The sequence below is a fragment of the Coffea arabica genome, chromosome 9c (genome assembly GCF_036785885.1).
Source record: "Coffea arabica cultivar ET-39 chromosome 9c, Coffea Arabica ET-39 HiFi, whole genome shotgun sequence".
Taxonomy (NCBI): domain Eukaryota; kingdom Viridiplantae; phylum Streptophyta; class Magnoliopsida; order Gentianales; family Rubiaceae; genus Coffea; species Coffea arabica.
The window spans coordinates 42,094,659-42,112,089 of NC_092326.1; the positions used below are offsets into that span (position 1 = coordinate 42,094,659).

The 17,431-nt window shown below is 34.6% G+C and overlaps 1 protein-coding gene across 1 annotated transcript; it reads right to left on the reverse strand.

The window, feature by feature from the left end:
• Nucleotides 1-8,712: 8,712 nt before the first annotated feature.
• LOC113707640 (probable WRKY transcription factor 31) lies at nucleotides 8,713-11,491 on the reverse strand. Its single transcript, XM_027229905.1, has 6 exons — nucleotides 10,898-11,491; nucleotides 10,684-10,782; nucleotides 10,395-10,562; nucleotides 9,957-10,292; nucleotides 9,741-9,854; nucleotides 8,713-9,605 (listed from the first exon to the last, which is right to left on the reverse strand). Exons 1-6 carry the CDS (start codon nucleotides 11,216-11,218, stop codon nucleotides 8,922-8,924), a joined length of 1,722 nt encoding a protein of 573 aa, XP_027085706.1. The 5' UTR covers nucleotides 11,219-11,491; the 3' UTR covers nucleotides 8,713-8,921.
• Nucleotides 11,492-17,431: the final 5,940 nt, after the last annotated feature.

A 17,431-nucleotide genomic window follows, 5' to 3' on the forward strand; every position in this document is an offset into this window, starting at 1 on the left:
GTATGTTATATGTAAAATGAAAGAATTGTAAATTTGAATGAAAATGAAGTGTCATTCATCTAAATCTATTAGTGAAAAAAATTATGTGTAGTAAAATTTCATTCTAAAAAGATTACTAAAATAAAGGTACTTCTCTCACAATCTATTGTTAAGGTTAGAACTTAGAACTCTTATAAAGGGATAATTTGAGAAACCTCCTGTGAGGTTTTTGACTATTTCATTTAACTTTCTCAAAGTTTTAAAAATGACACTTACCTTTTTTGATTGGACATTTTTGGTAACCAAACATTAAAATAGGATCGAAAATTCAATGAATACCCTAAAATGCCCTTATTTTATAAAGCTTATTTTATTCTTCTGAACAATTATAAAGTATTTTGGCACAATTACAAATGGAATGAGTGTCAAAATTTTTATGCCAATATTTATTGTTTGATAATTAACTATAATAATAAATCTATCACTACAATCGGCTACTTTTCATAGTGTTTTATTGAGAATATGGATTCTTTTTGAGATAGAGAAGAAAATGTCTTTTTTTTTTTAAGTTTGTGGACTATTTCAATGATAGAATTACCATAGTTTGATAGTGATTTTATGCCTTTGTTTTTCAGTTATTGTTGATTTATTCTTGATTTTGATACAAAAAAAAAGAGTTCAAAAAATTGGATGATATTAAAAGTTTTTTAAAAAAAATGTTACTACTTTGATGTTTGATCAACATAGAGGTTGAGGATAACATTGATAGTTTTTTGGATTGTCTGATAAATTATAAGAGAAATGAATAAGAATGAGAAAGGAAAAAAAATTATAAAACCCATCCTTTGTATAATGCAAACAATGGAATTTCCCTATAATGTTAAGGCTTGTATTATCATTTTAAATGGCTAAGAGAGGTAAATGTAATTTTTAAAATCTCAAACATACTAAATGAAATCATTAGAAATCTCAAGAGAGGTTTCTGAAATTATCCAATAGATATTGTGTTTGTTTGCGTAGTAAAAGCATCACAGTCATTACCTTTGTAGTAACTATGAAGATTGGAAGTGTAACAAGGTGATTAGTGATCTAGACCATGGTAGAAGAAGCCAGTCAGCTACAGCAAACAAACTGAAGAAAAGAGTGAAGTGAAACGAGCTGGCACATCGCTATCAAAAGCTTTAATCCATTGTCGGTGCTAAGCGGCAAAGTTAAGTATCAGAGGATGAAGAAAAGGGTGAAGTGAAAGGAATGAAGATTAAAGACTTTTCGCCGACGGAAGTCAGTCGCCCACCTTCGTCGTAGCTTTTGTGTCACCTTTGCGCATCATCTCTTAAGTTAAATGCTTACTGGTACATTTTGGCTTGCAGTTTGGAATTATAACCAAGCTAAAGCATTAGAAGATAAATAACCTAACAATTTATGGTAGCATGCTTTGTATTAGTTGATGTATCAAAAGGTATATTAAATTGGATGCGTTGGATTAATCTATCATAATCACATTTTAGTCGCAAAAGTGTTTGGATTGCAATTTTCTACCAAAAAATTTTTACGTTTTCTACGAGCACATTTTCTAATCGCTTTTTAACCTTATAGATATCAAATCGTTACAGTATATTTACCAACAAAAAAACTTCAAAAAATAGCAATCCAAACAGAATTGTCAATTGGTTCAATGATATCTGTAACTTTGATGTTATTATAATATATTTTGACATATACAACAATACTAGAGAGTTTGACGTTCATTAAGAAATTTCTTACGAAAATTAGATACTCAAATATGTTCGTGTCGAGTGTTTGGAAGGGAGATTATTTGAAATATTATTCAAAATAATTACTATAATACTTTTTATGATGTAATGCATGTGAGATAAAATAGTTGATGGGAAGATAAAAAGTTGATTGAAAATCATAATTGTGATGCTAGTAATATTTAAGAAAATTTTTCTAACCAAACTTGAATAATATTTTGAAAGTCCACACACACACACACACATATATATACATATATATATATATGTATATATATGTGTGTGTATACAATGATGGAGCCAAGGGGAGACAGAGGGGGGCCATGGCCCCCCCTAAGTTTTGAAAATTTTAATTCATAATATGTAAATATGTGTGTAAAATAAAATTGGCCCCCCTAAATTTTTACAATTTTAGTTTATATTATGAGAGTTGAGATATATATATATATATATATATATATATATATGAATTAGTCATCTTTGAATTAATTTTTTTCTTCAGAAAAAGTTATTTATTTTTTATTGTACTAATTATTTAACTTTCAAAAATTAAACATATAATGTGATGTTCCATAGTAAATTGACCCAATGTGATGTATTAGAATAAAAATACCCAATTCATAATTGTTAAAAGCAAGAACTAGTACGTCTAAGAATAGAACTTCAATATTTTGAGTTCGACATTCCAAATCATCATGAATTGCAAGAATTATCTGGTATTCATGAGTTATGTCAAGACTTAGTGAAGACAAGAAAATCAGTGATATGTCCTCTTATTGACAGATTTATTAGACTTGTTGTTAGTCTTTCTATATCAACTGCAACTACAGAGCGGGCATTTTCAATTATGAAAATAATCAAGACAAAGCACTGAAACAAGATGCAAGATAATTTCTTGAATGATTGTCTAACTGTGTATATAGAAAAGGAAGTTGCTGAAAAATTTAGCAGTGATTCAATCATAGATGAATTTAGTTCTATAAAAGAGCGTAGAGTTCAATTTACTTCTAAGAAAAGATATCGAAATTTCAAATTATGTTAACATAACTTTTATCTTTTTTCAATTGAAAATAGTTACATTTATATTACATGGTTATATATATATATATATTGCATAGGTGATATATTGGAGAGCATCTTCTCATAATGTGTAAATTGGATGGTTTGTGATGTTATAAGATATTTAATCAAAAGTTATCTTTTTTGTTAATTTTTGTTATGACTATACCGCATATTTATGAATAAACATACCTTTATAATTAAATTTAATATTTGATATTTTTAGATTTCATATATTTAAATAGAAGAAAATTATTTTGAACACAATATATTAAGATAATTTTATTAGGAAAAAATTTTGGCCCCAAAAAAAAAAAAAAACCCTGGCTCCGTCATTGTGTGTATACATCTTGAGATATGCTTTTGAGGCAATTGTGGAAAAAGAGTATTCACAAAATTGAGGGGCTCAGTTGTATGTAGGTTTGCCTCACACTCTACTTTGTAAGAGATCTTATCCACCCTAAGAAGTTGAGAAAATTGCAATTTTGATCCCACATTTTTTGGACATGATAAATTTTATGCACTAACAATATAATAATATTTTTACACTAACAGTTTTGGATGTATGCTACATATATATAATTTAAATTTGATATGTGACATAATCTAAATCTGTTTGTATATAAAAATTTTTTTACTAATGTATTAAAAAGTTATCCGATAAACAATAGGCAATACCTGTAGCCATTCTGGCAAACGTTTGGATACTTGGGCTCAAAGCCCATTTAATGTGTTAGTGGACTCCAACTTGGAGAATTCTTCTTCAACTGTTTCTGATGTCCTAAGTTCCGCCTTTTAACCTTCCAAAAAAAAAAAAAAAACATGTTAGGATGTCAATTATTACGAATTGTTAACAGTTTGGTAGTTTATAGCTTCAACTTCTATGTGGTGTGACTGGATATAAATGACTAGGTCGACTTGTACAGTTGGAATATTAGCAGAATTGCTGTATAGTTCTCCAAAACTTCCATCATTCTTTTTCTTGCCCTTCAAACTTAAAGTAGAATGATAACCTAATCTCTGAACTTTTACAAGCATATCAATTTTGAGCGTATACTTAGGTATTAGAGCCATTCCCTAGATAATTAAGCTAGCCTGACCCAACATTACAGCTTAAACACGTATGTTTCCACCAAATGATAATCCTTTTACATTATCACAGCCAAATTTAGGTTGAATTCTTGACACTCGTACAAATATTGTGATGTCGCTAGTCCCTCACCCCAAAAACAAAGGATAAAGAGAAAAAGAAAATATCGCTAAAGAACAATACAACAATAGTAAATCTTATATATATTGACGGTGTATAAACTATCACGATTGGATATACGACACATATATAAAATTTGAGTTTCAAATTCAAATTCGAATTATGCGTCATGCATCTAATGGCGAGAGTGCATACACTGTCAGTATATAGAAGATTAATTCATACAATAATTATGTTTCAGAATGCACCATTACTGCTAATTGGCAACAAGGCGCGTTCGCATCAATATGCTACACATTTATGAAGATATATAATTCAATAGAAACAAATCTAAGTTGAGATTCTCATATTTTCCTTTGCATTTCTACTAATCATCTTTCCCCTAATTTCAGACATGCATCCTAGAGGATAGACATTATTCCATATTTTAATTTGATATTGTCCATCCAAATAGTGGATTAAAAAAAACTATGTAACAGCAGTCTTAACTATATATCTTCTTGAAGCTACTCAATCTTGTCAAAAAAGAGAAAATCAATTAGCTAAGAGCTACTAAAAGTGAAATTAATTTTGTATATTTTAGTACCTTTAGATGGATGTCACTTTATTCCAATTAAAATTTAAAGTCCATTTTTAACATATCGAACTTGTATCCAAAAGTATCAGTGTAAACGTCATTGGTAGATGCAAAATTAATTTATAAAAATAAGTAATGGTGGACGATGGATGCGCGACCAAATCACATGGAAGCATGTGGGACTTGGACTTGGTGCTAAGGCCGTTGGTTTGGTCAACATTGCTGTACGGCGGATCAAGTACGGTGCGACCCACAAAGTCACAAGTTGGGTTGTTGTCAAAATTTTATGCCCCATTTGAACAAACATGATTGGTGGAAGCATCATGTGCCCAAAGTCAATTTTATATTGCCCAACAACCAAAGTCGCCAAAGCAGCCCTTCTGTGATTGTGATGATCCCATTCCCATCCCAAGAAAATGTTAATGAGGTTGTAGTTTTCTACTAAAAATATTTTTATGTGTGAATATATTTTTTAATCACTTTTTTTTTTATCTTATATACATTGAATTATTACAATACATTTTTTTTTATAAAAAGTTAAAAAAAAAATACCAATCCAAACGAAGTTGATATTGAAATTCACGGGACTGTAGATCCATTACCATTCACAATCCCAAGGAAAGGAGATGTACGTTAACAAATAAACAAATAATTCTTTTTTTTTTTTTAAATAGCAAGGATCATTTCATCGATCCCAGGAGATCATCAATATTAGCAAATACATGGATAAGATGCAGCAAATGGAAAAAGATCTTCTTCCAAGCCCTAAATTTAACCAAAAAATAGTAAACATTTTCAACCTTCAAATATTCAATTTTCAAATAATATTTACAGCTCTAATAGTATGTGCATTAGAGCTATGCATCGACTAGAAGTGTCTGTGTCCCCTGAATTTTTCTTTCTAAATTACATTTAGCTTATCATGTGAATATACATGCTCGCATTTATTGCCTCCTGAATTTAGATACTCCCTCAAATTAGTTTCACTCTTGTCAAACCTATAAATAAAATAGGAGATATCTAAAGGAAATTTGATAACAAACAAGTGAACAATTCAATAAAGATTAATTTTCAAATTTTCTTTTAAGTTGAGAGTTAAGTATAAAAGATTGCAAAATTATGGAATTAATGATTGTTGGGATTTAGACGCAGAACAAATTATTATTGATACATTGAGTACACAAAATTTAATAACAAATAAGTCACAGGTATAAAAGATAAACGACACACAAGATTTAATATGATTTGACTCCATCATTGAACATATGTCTGTGGAGAGAAACCTATTTTTTATTTAGAGAGAATAAATTCCATAGAAAATATAAGTCGAACCCAAATCCAACTCTTATATAATTTCTCTCAACTCCTGAAAATCCTTTTACCCTATGTATAAGGCTATATATCGCTCATTATGTGCTGTATGTCAACCCCCACCTATTTATAAGCCACATTACTTGGGTGTTGGCCCAAGTAATAATAGGAAATAACTACTAATTTCTAAACTTATAGAAAAGAGGAAATAACTTCTAATTTCTAAACTCATATAAATAGAAATTTTTTTGACTATTACTTTAAGTAATTAAAATAATTAGAAAACTAGCTATTTCCACACAAATTAAGATTCCTATCTAAAAGAAGCCAATTTCCTAACAATGAATTTTTAACATTTTTGTGTAAATTTTGTCAATATTAAAATTCTTGTACATATAGAAACTTTCTACTTGTAGTGCTTATAAGTAGTGCTGTTAAGCTAGCCGAATATGTGGCTGCCGAGCTTTACTCGAGTTTAATTCGAGCCTAAACTTGAGTCAAGCTCAATCTTGCTCGACTAGGCGGACAAGCTTTGAAATGTGTTCGGACTCGGCTTGCCAAATAGGACATGTGGCTTGAGCTCGTGTAAATTGACCCTAATAAAAATCTATAATTTTTAATTTTTATATTTTTGAATTGTGAAATGACATATATACCCTTCCTTATCAAGCCTAATCAAGCTACTCGGATAACAAACGAGTCGGGCTTATTCGACTTGTTAATTAAATGAGCATATCTCGAGCTCGAACTCGATTCGTTTATCACAATTAACGAGTCGAGCTCGAGCCTTATCGAGTCGAGCTCAATCGAGCCTTCGAGTTGCTCGTTTCATTTAACAGCTCTAACTATAAGATGACTTAAAATTACGAAGTTAAATACTTGGGCTTGAAGAAGCTAGAGAAATTTACTCTATGAAGAAACACAATTCAGAACCTTAATTCCTGTTATATTTGATAACTTTGGCAATGAATTTAAGAGCATAGGAAACAGAACTATATCGTGATGTCCAAATCATAAGGTTTCAAGTAAATAAATCAACGTTCCGCTAACCTTATTTTATTGTGTTTCCTCCCCTCTTATGGAGAGATATTTTCTTGTGGTTTTTAGTAAACCAGAGCACTCATTAAGATACATGTTTAAGTTACACCTAATTTATCATATTTACCAGTTGAATACACATATTTAGATTTATTAGGAATGCTCTCCTACAATTGAATACATTCTCAAATTAGTTTTGCTCTTGTTAAAATATTAACACTTGAATTTATGTAACCTGAATGCCAGGGAGTACTTGATTAGCCAAGCCCTAACTCCTTAGCCTGACAACTTAAGGAAATTTCGTGTTTGGATTGCAATTTTTTTAGAGTTTTTATAAAAAAAAAAACGTACTGTACCGATTTGATATATGTAAAATAGAAAGATAATTAGAAAATGTGTTCACGAAAACATTGAGTTTTTGTTTTTTTGTGGAAAATCCCTTTCCAAACAGGGAAGAAAAAGCAGTTCCTATCTCCATTTGGATTAAAAGGGGGAGATGAGATTGACTTGCAAATGAAGGACAACAATGACCGCTAACTTGTTGGCTAAGCAATGGCATGGTTACCCAATTATCAGCAATCCTTGTTAAGCCAAAAGAATTCCACATTCAACTTCACCAAAACTGCTTTTCGATTGATCAATATAAAGAGTTTTTATCTGATACCATAGCTCTTGATGATAGGAAGCATCAAAGGCTTGCAGCAGCCATAGGGCGACTCTTATCTTGGAATTACACGGGAAGTAGCTTTTTAGGATCGAGTTGAAGAACATAAATAGACGGGGTCCCATTCCGAAGAAAGAAGAGAACTTAATGGTAGATTTTTTTTGCGCACATATCAAAATCATCAATTACGTGTCACGATACTTTTCCACGCATTGTCATTTGAGTTACAGTGATCATTTTGATATTTCCCCTTTCCGGAGAAAATGAATCATAACCCCTTCACTTACACAAGGATAGTTGCAAACAAGTCAAAGAAGATGATCTTTTCAATTTCCAACTTTATTATTAGGAATTGCGGCATTAGTTCTTTCTTTTCAAGGCATTAGAAGTATAGTTCTTGATGATGATCTTATCAGATAAAATTTTGGTCCCCTCGCTGGTTTGGCCAAAGTAGGCCATTCACTTTTCCCTTGTTTTTTTCCAACCAAGATTTCTTATAGCGTTGATTTCAGGCATTCCTTGGGAATGAAATCTCGTAAAAAATTAAAAGTTTTGCGTTCAAATCTTTGATCCCTCTTCTCTACTTTCTTAAATCTCATTTTTTTTTCTTTTATTAAAAATAATTTTTAAAGAAATTCAAAACTTTTTTTAAAATTATTCATTATTGTGGGATTGATAATACAGCTCAACCATTGTCTCCATTCAGAGACGTAAACCTAATCAACGAGATGCATTCATTATCCCCCCACGAGAATCGTGCTTTAAAGAATCATCAAAAGGAGCTGCCATGAGGTCTCTTGTGGTCTACTCCATCTCCGTCAAGTCTATCCAATTGCGTGTCAAAAATAATGGCCGTAGTTATTGACCGGCGACCACTCCTCCTACCGAATCAGAATATACCTGTCGCTTTTCACGCGTCTGATTATCCGTTTCTTCTTCGTCGACTACTTCTTCACACAGTATTTTCTTCGCCCGCAGATATTTAATAAACCAAATAGAAAGCTGAAATAACATAATTCAAATTCACTCCGAGTAACGCGCAATTGCTCTTGGCGCTTCATTCTTCCTGGGTTCTACGGTACTTACTGAAATTCAAATAAAATTTTATCACTACAGAAAGTGGCAAAAAACGAAATGAAGAAATTTTTTTTAATATGTTCCAACATTTTCCTCTGCAGGCCCGGACCTAAAAAACTAAAAAATATGAACATGTTAACTATGTTCAGCCAAAATACATGTGAGGGAAAAAGGAACAAGAAAGATTAGACAAAATTAATTAACATTAAATATCTCCACAAAAAAAAGCAAGAAAATGGAAGCCTCTTGAAATTAATTCCCAGGAAAATTGGCAGTTGGCGGTGTTGATGTGGTTGGATTACTATTGTTGCTGCTGCTGGGATGAGAACCACCAATGATAGAACTGATAGCAGCTGCAAGGGCCGCGGTGAAGTTGGGATCAGCCGTGATCGCGGCCGTGGCAGCGCTAAGCGTGTCAGCGAATGATGGCTGGTGCTGTCCTTGTTGCACCTGTGGATGTTGCCCTTGGTTTTGCATTTGTGCTGCTGCTGCTGCTGCAGCTTCAATGTCCTGGGACACTTGGAGACCAGAAAACTTGGATTGATTGTACAATGCTTGGCCAAAAACCTGATGCATTTGTGGGTTAGCCACCGGAGGAAAGTTCTGGGGAGGGGTTCCAAAAGGAAGCTGAAATGGGGTGGAGGGTTGTCTTTGGAATTGTAATGGATTTGGAGTTTGAGTAAGGTCTAGTGTGACTGTTGGAAATGGAGCCGAGGCTGAAATTGTTGCCATGTTAGATGAGCAAGGTAGAATGGTTCTTGCTAGAAAGTTGGGATTCATCAGTCCATCGGCACTTGACATGGAGCCCGAAAGTAGCATATTCGCGGCTGCAGACGTCGTCGAAGCCATCGCCATGGCCGCCGGAGGAAGCGGATGGTTGTGAGTACCTTCGTATGTTGTTATTAGGACAGTTCGGTCCTCAGCACACCTCTGAACCTGGAATTGAATATATAATTCATTCATAAATATTATAGCCAGTGCAGATCTTGAAATTGGAAACATGCTTGCTTATCGTTTGATCAAAATAAATGCTTTCTTGGTGTCTAAATTCTAGTAATTTTTTTTACGTACCTGTTTGCGCACTGGACAACCAACAGCCATGGTGCACCGGTAGTAAGCACGCGGACACGGATTTCCTTTGGCCATCTTTTGTCCATATTTTCGCCATTGGCATCCATCAGTAATCTGTATTCCATTTTGATCAAATTGGTTTAGTAAACAAATCAATCCTCACATGTACTTAATATCATCAGCTTGATCATCGTTAAGGATTGTATCATGAATTACCATGGGAGCTTCTGATCGGGCTCGAACAGAAACACGAGCTTTCCTCATGGTAGCTTCGGCTTGAGCATGATCAACAGTCTTCGATGGTGCGTTTAGTTTGGCAACTTTGTTGGGAGCCCAGCCTTGTGACTCGGGGCTTTCTTCCCTACCAACTCCTTTATTCCTAGACAGTTCCATATTATTGCGGGGTGATCCGGAAAGGGTTCTCTCCTCAGACGAAGAATTGGTTGGCTCGTCCATCTCGGCTGTGCCACTAGGGCCCAAGTCCAAGAATTGTCTTGGAACTACAACTCCTCCATTTTCAGGTTTATTTTCTTCAGATTTCCTCTCTCCAATCTGAATGATGCAAAATTTATTCAGCATCCCAAAATTAACAGTGAAAAAAAAAATCCATATCTGATTGAATATTATATCGAATTAACAGTAAGACAAATCTACCTCATGGTCCTGTGTGGTTTGGGGTTTGGCATTCTGTTGTTGCTGGTGCATCAATGTCATGAGGTGCATTTGCAGGGCAGTGTAATTGTTGCTAACCTGACTTAGCATCTCTCTCAACCTTCGATTTTCAGCATTCATTCTTTCAAGCTCCACTTGAAGCTGAGCCAGCTGAATTAATTATGCAAAACAGGAAATTATTATCCAAACGTGAAAGCTAATATAACTAAATCACCAAATTAGACTTGAAACATCATTCAGTCGATAAGAAAGTTAATTGTCACCCTCTTACCTCAAGCTTAGCCCTTTTATCTTCAATATCTGATGAAACTCCATCATCCACCGTGGATTGATCACTTCCAGTGTTCGCGATAACAAGTTGGAGGCCAGTCTATACAGGGCAGAATATATCAGATTAATGGGATTGGATAATAATTTCACCAGATATATCAGATTAAGACAGACAAAAAAAAAAAAAAAGTACTACTGTCTTGTGGGATGCTTACATTTACAACATCCATGTTAGTCTTCATCTTGTCTTCACCATGACAATCTTCTTTCTTGATCAGGATATCATTAGCCTTCTTCTTGTCCGAAAAGAAGTCAACTTCGCCTACAACAACCCTCTTCTCACCATCGGACGAAGCAGCAGCGTGCGAGTCTTCCCGGCGGTTCTGATTGGCCAAAAACTCGGTGGCCGGAAACATACTCAGACTACCCTTGCTAGGATTCAACCTAGGACTCAAATTGAATCCAAAAACCGGCTTATTTCCAAAAAATCCTATTTTGTCAGGATTATCTACGGTTACGCCCCATCCTTTGTCCATAAATATCAAGTTTATCAACCCCAGAAACTAGTAGTGTTTTTGCACAAAGAGAGAAACAGTAGTAGTAAAATACTACTCCGATGAATCAAGAAGATTGTTGTTAATCAGGCTGCAGTATTCCAAAGAGGAGAGAGTCTGAGAAGTTTTTCACAGGTGGAATGGGGAGGGGTATTTAAGGAGGTGGAAGTGAGGCGAGGGTGTCTTGATTTCAAGGTTACGTCGACTGAAAATTGTTCAGATTTGATCATTTTTTGATAAATTTACGTAAGGAGATGCGTCAGAAATGGTGCCAGATGGCAATAAAGTCCACTTCTACTGGAATAAATAAAGTAGTAATATCTCAGCAATAAATAGAGTTGAAAAAAAGGGGGAAATCGGGAAAATGAGGGAAGGTTTCGTCTGTGCTTCGTCAAGACTAAGTTTGACTGGTTCCTATTATAAGGAAAAGAGGAAAAAGCTGGTACTAGTTACTAGAATTCAGCGAAAAAACAAAAAAAAAAAGAAATATAGAGAGAGAGAGAGAAATCCACCGGCCCGAAGGGTGCGGCGCGTTCCACGTGATGAAAATGAAAAGGTAAGAGGAGAAAGTCAACCGATTTGACGGCCAAGGTTTCTGGGGGAGAGAGACGATGATGGATGAGGTGGGGTGTGTTTTTTTTTTTTTTTTTTTTTTAATATTATATGTATATCCTGAGTCCTGACTTAAAGGTTTGGTTTGGTTTGGTTTGGTTTGGTTGGTTGCTTAAAATTAGTAGTAGTGTGTGAGTGCGTGAAAAATGAGAAGCGTGTGCACGGACGGGCGGACGCAGCAGCCACGTCTCCGGATGGATTATTGTTATTGGGAGGGACGGATCTGTGACATCGTGTGGGTTTGGAACCAAGTGTTGACTGTTCTGCTTCGGGATTGGGCGGTTCCCAGACTTTGTAGTTTTGCCTTTGCCTCCGTGGGACCTGGTCCTTAGACTCGCACACAGACTATTTCTATTTACTGAGATTCTACGCCCTTTGCGTGCAATTTTAATGGGTTTCTTTGACTTCTTTTTTCATGTCGAAATTTTTAGTCAGTAATTGTGTGACTAAGCATATACTCCAGATTATTGAACCATTTTAATTGTATGTAATGCACTGCTGTCTCTCTCATTTATGGCATCAGTTTTACCTAGTAATTAAACTGGTTGCTAATTAACATCACTAGCTAATAATGGCCTTGTTTGGATTGCAATTTTTCGCCGAAAAATTACGTTGTTTTCCGTGATCACATTTTTCTATTACCTTTTTTTCTCGCATACATCAAATCGCTACAGTATTTTTTTCCATGAAAAATCATGGAAAATGCAATCCAAACACAGCCTAAATTTTTAATTTTATTGTTTGAGAATTTAAAAATCACGCCAACAAGATTCATATCATTCTAGGTGAACAATTTTAGAAGGAATGTGAGATAGGGAAATATTTGCCGAGTAGGAGTTTTTTGATCGATGAATAGGAGTAATACAAATTACTTCCCCCCCCCCCCTTGTATAAAATCAAATCATTACATAGCTTGATGTTTTTCATTCAATGGGTGTGGTGCAGTCATGATTTCAAAATCATCGGTTTTGATTTCTTTGAAAGGTGGAATCGGAATCGGTCCTTGCAGGGACAATTACTACGGTGACGATTTTGGAATCTTCAATTCCATTCTAGGCTCTAGTTCAGTTCTTTCCGGTTGTTGTTTTCAATTTCTGTTAGTTAGTTTTTCGATTTTGGGCAGATTCTGTTTCCCAAAGCCAATTCCATTTCTAATTTGCCAAATCGCCAATCCAATTCTGACCTTTTTCCTGTTTGAACCTAAATCGTGACCATGTCGGCCACACATCTTATTTGAAAGTCAAATTCATTCACTTTGAGACTTTTTTTTTTTTTTTTTCAAAATGTCAATATTCACATTAAGGAAATAAAAAACATTACAACTCCTACCTTGTTTAAGATAATAATATGTGAACCATTCCTACGAGAAACTTCCATCAAATACAGATTTTCTGATTTTGTTATTATATTGAACTTAAGAAAATGCTTAAGCGAATACTATTTATTAAACATTCAAAACATAAAATTACGTGAGGAAGTACACTAAGGGAAATCTACGCAGTGCGCAAAATGCAACACCAGCTAGCTTACTGTATAGCCACTAGGCCTTTGATCCGAGGGTTCAATCCTTGCTTTTCACCAATTTATCATTAGGGGTTTGTTTGGTTGGAAGTAAAATATTTTCCGTGGGAAAATATTTTTCGTGGAAGTAATTTTCCATGAAAATCATTTCCCTTTCATCATTTTCAGGTGTTTGATTAGTTTATTGAAAATATTTTCTTACTTCATTTTTCAGGTGTTTGTTTAACTTTTGAAATATTTTCACTTTTATCTCTAGCTTTACTTTATACACATTATAACTACATACTTCTTCCCATACAAAATAAGAAAATTTATCTTATTGTTTAACTTTAAAAAATCTTGGAGAAATGTATATATGAATAAAAAAATATCTCCTTAAGCAATAAACAAATTGCTGGCCATTTAATGTCAACTATCAATCACATGCAACGCTTATTGTGACATATATCTTGCACTCTCACTGCTAAAAAATTCTCTAGAAAAGAATGTCCCTATTATACATAATTAATTACTAGCATAGGATGAGCAGGATGGGGGTTTTTTTTTTTATTTTGAATATACTAGGGGGAGGGTTGGGTGGTACGGGGGAGGGAGTGTAAGGAAGAGGTCTTGGGTTCGACTCCTCCTGTTTACACTAAAAAAAAAAGAACATACTACAAGATGTTTTCAGTAAGTTTGGAACATACTACAGGCGAGATGCATGCATTTCGGAAAACAACTTCAGTAAGTTTGGAAGGGAAGTTGTTTTCCATAAGATGAGTGAAAATATTTTACATAGAAAAATGTTTTCAGTAACTTTTGTGTAACCAAACACGGAAAATTAGGAAAATATTTTCACCCGAAACAAACGGACCCTAGATGCGTAGTTTTGCGGAGAAAAAAAAAAACTAGCTTACAGTGCCATTCAGACCTTTCCTTCCTGTCTTCCAATTCAGTCAGATACTACTAAATATCTGCCAACTTGCTCTTGCATTTATTTTTTTGGATTTCTTTAAACCCCAACAGATGATGAACCACCAAATAGGAGAGAAATGTGACTTGTGCTATGAGGCACTTTTATTATGGTAGGTTCCCTTCTAGATAGACGAGCGAGTTACTCTGCAATTACTCTTGCACCGAAAAAGCCAACGCACAATACGAGTATACAAAGACTTGGAGAGACAAGACAAAAAATGAACATTTATGGTAATTAAACGGACCACAATCTCTAATTAACGAAACAAGACGAAGGAGAAAAAAAAAAGGGAGCAAGTGGGAGCCAGAATAGACAGAGAGTCGATGGCTTCTGAACAAGTATGACCAACCAGGGCGTCTCGTGGAAAAAGTTTCACGTTAATTTGACCTTTCAATAAGTACTAGCATTTTGCCGTGACTAAGACGCGATAATTTGCCTCAATTTGACAATTTGGATGACAGTCAGGAGAAGCTGCTGTACCAGTCGCCATTAAGTTCAGACGGAAACATCAACGTTCATTAAGTTATGAGGTTTTGAGATCAAGAAACTCCTCCTCGATCTTCAGACAGGAAATGCCTTAAAAGATAGTAAAAAAGACTCGAGTTTTAGATATATCATCTGATCTTTGGTCCTCGGCAAAAGAAACATATTTTGCCAAAGTATTCTTTTGTTTATGGCCATCCAAAGCGTGCTCTCCTGTCGGCTGGATCCTGTGTAGTGTGTACTTTGTATCCTTTTCGGGATCTTCAAAGAAAAGGGCCCCGACCAAAATGTGGAAAAGTTAAAAAAGAAAACGAAAACAAATCTCCTTGTCTTGTTTGCACGGTGAACAGAATAACAAGGCGCCGCGCCTCGCCTCACCTACTTAGTTGGAGGATTCTACTGCCCGCCTTAGTTTATGTTCTTTTAATCTTTTCTTGATTGCTTAGGTTTGAAAATTCTCTCCACTGTCAAGTTTGGAAATCGAATTTTGGGTTTATCTTCGGCTGATTTGGGTAGGAAATAGAGAATCGTGGTTTGACAGGCTATAGAATTCATAGGATTTGAGTTTTATTAGCTTTGCTGCAACCAACCAAAAAGCAACTGCGGCCATCAGGCACACGCGTTTTCATGGGATCAGGTTAATAATAATACTAGTTTGTAAACACCGCTTGGCCCTTTATTTTGATTATATACTCCAGAAGCAATGGACAAAAACTCTCGGGTGACCCAATCTCTTGTCGTAGTATTGAAAACTATTATTCAAGAAGTAGCTGGCGGTTCTTTGTTTTTGAATGTGGAAACATGATATGATCTCGCGGTCAGCAGATGCAGGTAATAGGTTGTCTGGCTGTGACCATCGTGGGGTTTCTTACGTCAAAGATGTGAGGCTCCCTTTTTCTTCCTCCATCCAACTTTCAAGTCAAGCACAATGACCCTACACGGCTCCGGCGGTCTCCATTTGCAGCTATTGTGTGAGGGAAGTCTTTCTTGGTCATTTGTCTTCCTCTTTTTCCACGAATGCTCCAAAAATAGTACTAGTATTTGCATTTAAAAGAAAACTGGAAGTACCGAATTAAACTTGATTTTTTGTCGAAAAATTGTGTCGTTTTCGTGATTTTATTTTTTTATTATCTTTTTTCCTCACATATATTAAATCGTTACAGTAATTTTTTTACAAAAAAATTCAAGAAAATCCAATCCATCAAAAAAGGGAAACAGGAGAGAAAGACTAAGAGGGAGGATCTCTTGGTGCGATTTAGATGTCGGTTCAAGTAGCAAAAATTTTTAATGCATTTTTTAAAATATAAATTGACTTGTTTGAAAAAAAATATGTTGAATTTCTTCCTTGTAATGAAAAGAAATTTTAAATGAAAAAGTCTTTATAGGAAGTTTCCTCCAATAATCTTCTCAATATATGTAACAAGCTACAAATTGAAGGACCGGATGATAGTAGCAGGATTATTTTACAAATACATTAGATGGAGAATTTAACTGCTGGATCAATTATTTCTCTGTTCTTTAAGTCCTGCCTTTGAATTACTTTTCGATTTTTTCTTAAGATGGGTCAATATGCCAGGTCTTCATCATACGATGTCATGAGTTGATTACCCGTTTTCAAGTGACGATAACGCATGAAATCAGTGTCCAGATTTTCAAGAACCGCAAAAATTTCTTGCTGGTGGGGCTTATCTAAGCTCATCATCTATCTACATAATTGCTTATTCACCAGTTGATATATTTTAAAAAGTTTCTAATATTTTGACGTGTCATTTTTTAAGATTATTGAATTATTTTATTCCTTAATAAATTTAATTCATTATTATCTACTGATTATATGTTATTTAAATCCCTATATAGCACGTACGGGACATAAGTTCAAATGTCTAAATCCTTACCCTTTTTTTTTTTCTAAAATTTAATTTGTTTTTGATCACTTGTAATTTTCGTCCATAAATAATTGGATATAAATAAAGCTAGTTAGTGTATAAGGTAATGTGTTTTTTTTTTTTTATCAAAAAAAAAATCAGTTAAGACGTAAGAGAATAATCGTGCTAATTAAGTAACAAAAGATCGTGGGGTAGTTACTCTGGGTTTAAGGTTCTCAGCCGCACCTCCTGTCACCAATTGGCTGGATGGTGTTGGTTTGTGGGTCCTTCTTAGACTAACTTTAGGGTCCGATTTGGCAATGACTCCTGAGTGTTTCTAACCTAATTGTGTGTGTTACTTCTTCTGTCTATGGAAAAAAGAACCATGTAATTGGAGAGGGTGTGCTCGGGGGGCGGGGGGATGGGTGACTCCGTCCCACATCGAAAGATCGTGGGGCAGTTACTCTGGGTTTAAGATTCTCAGCCGCATCTCCTGTCATCAATTAGTTGAATGGTGTTGGTTTGTGGATCCCCTTATACTGACTTTAGGGTCCGATTTGACGATGATTCCTAAGTGTTTCTAATCTAATTGTATATGTTACTTCTTCTGCCTGTGAAAAAAAAAAAAAAAAAGAAGTAACAAAAGAAGTACTACTTTTAATGGGAGACCTTGACTGTCGGTATGAAATGCGTGCTGTCATTAGCATGAATGGAGAAGATTGAACCACGATTTCTTGAAGCTTTAAACTTTATTTTAAC

Coding starts and splice junctions, on each gene's coding strand:
- LOC113707640 (XM_027229905.1), bottom strand. CDS start 11,218: ATGGACAAAGGATGGGGCGTAACCGTAGATAATCCTGACAAAATAGGA. Junction 10,293..10,394: donor AAACCACACAGGACCATGAG/GTAGATTTGTCT, acceptor TGCATCATTCAG/ATTGGAGAGAGGAAATCTGA. Junction 9,855..9,956: donor CCCGATCAGAAGCTCCCATG/GTAATTCATGAT, acceptor AATGGAATACAG/ATTACTGATGGATGCCAATG.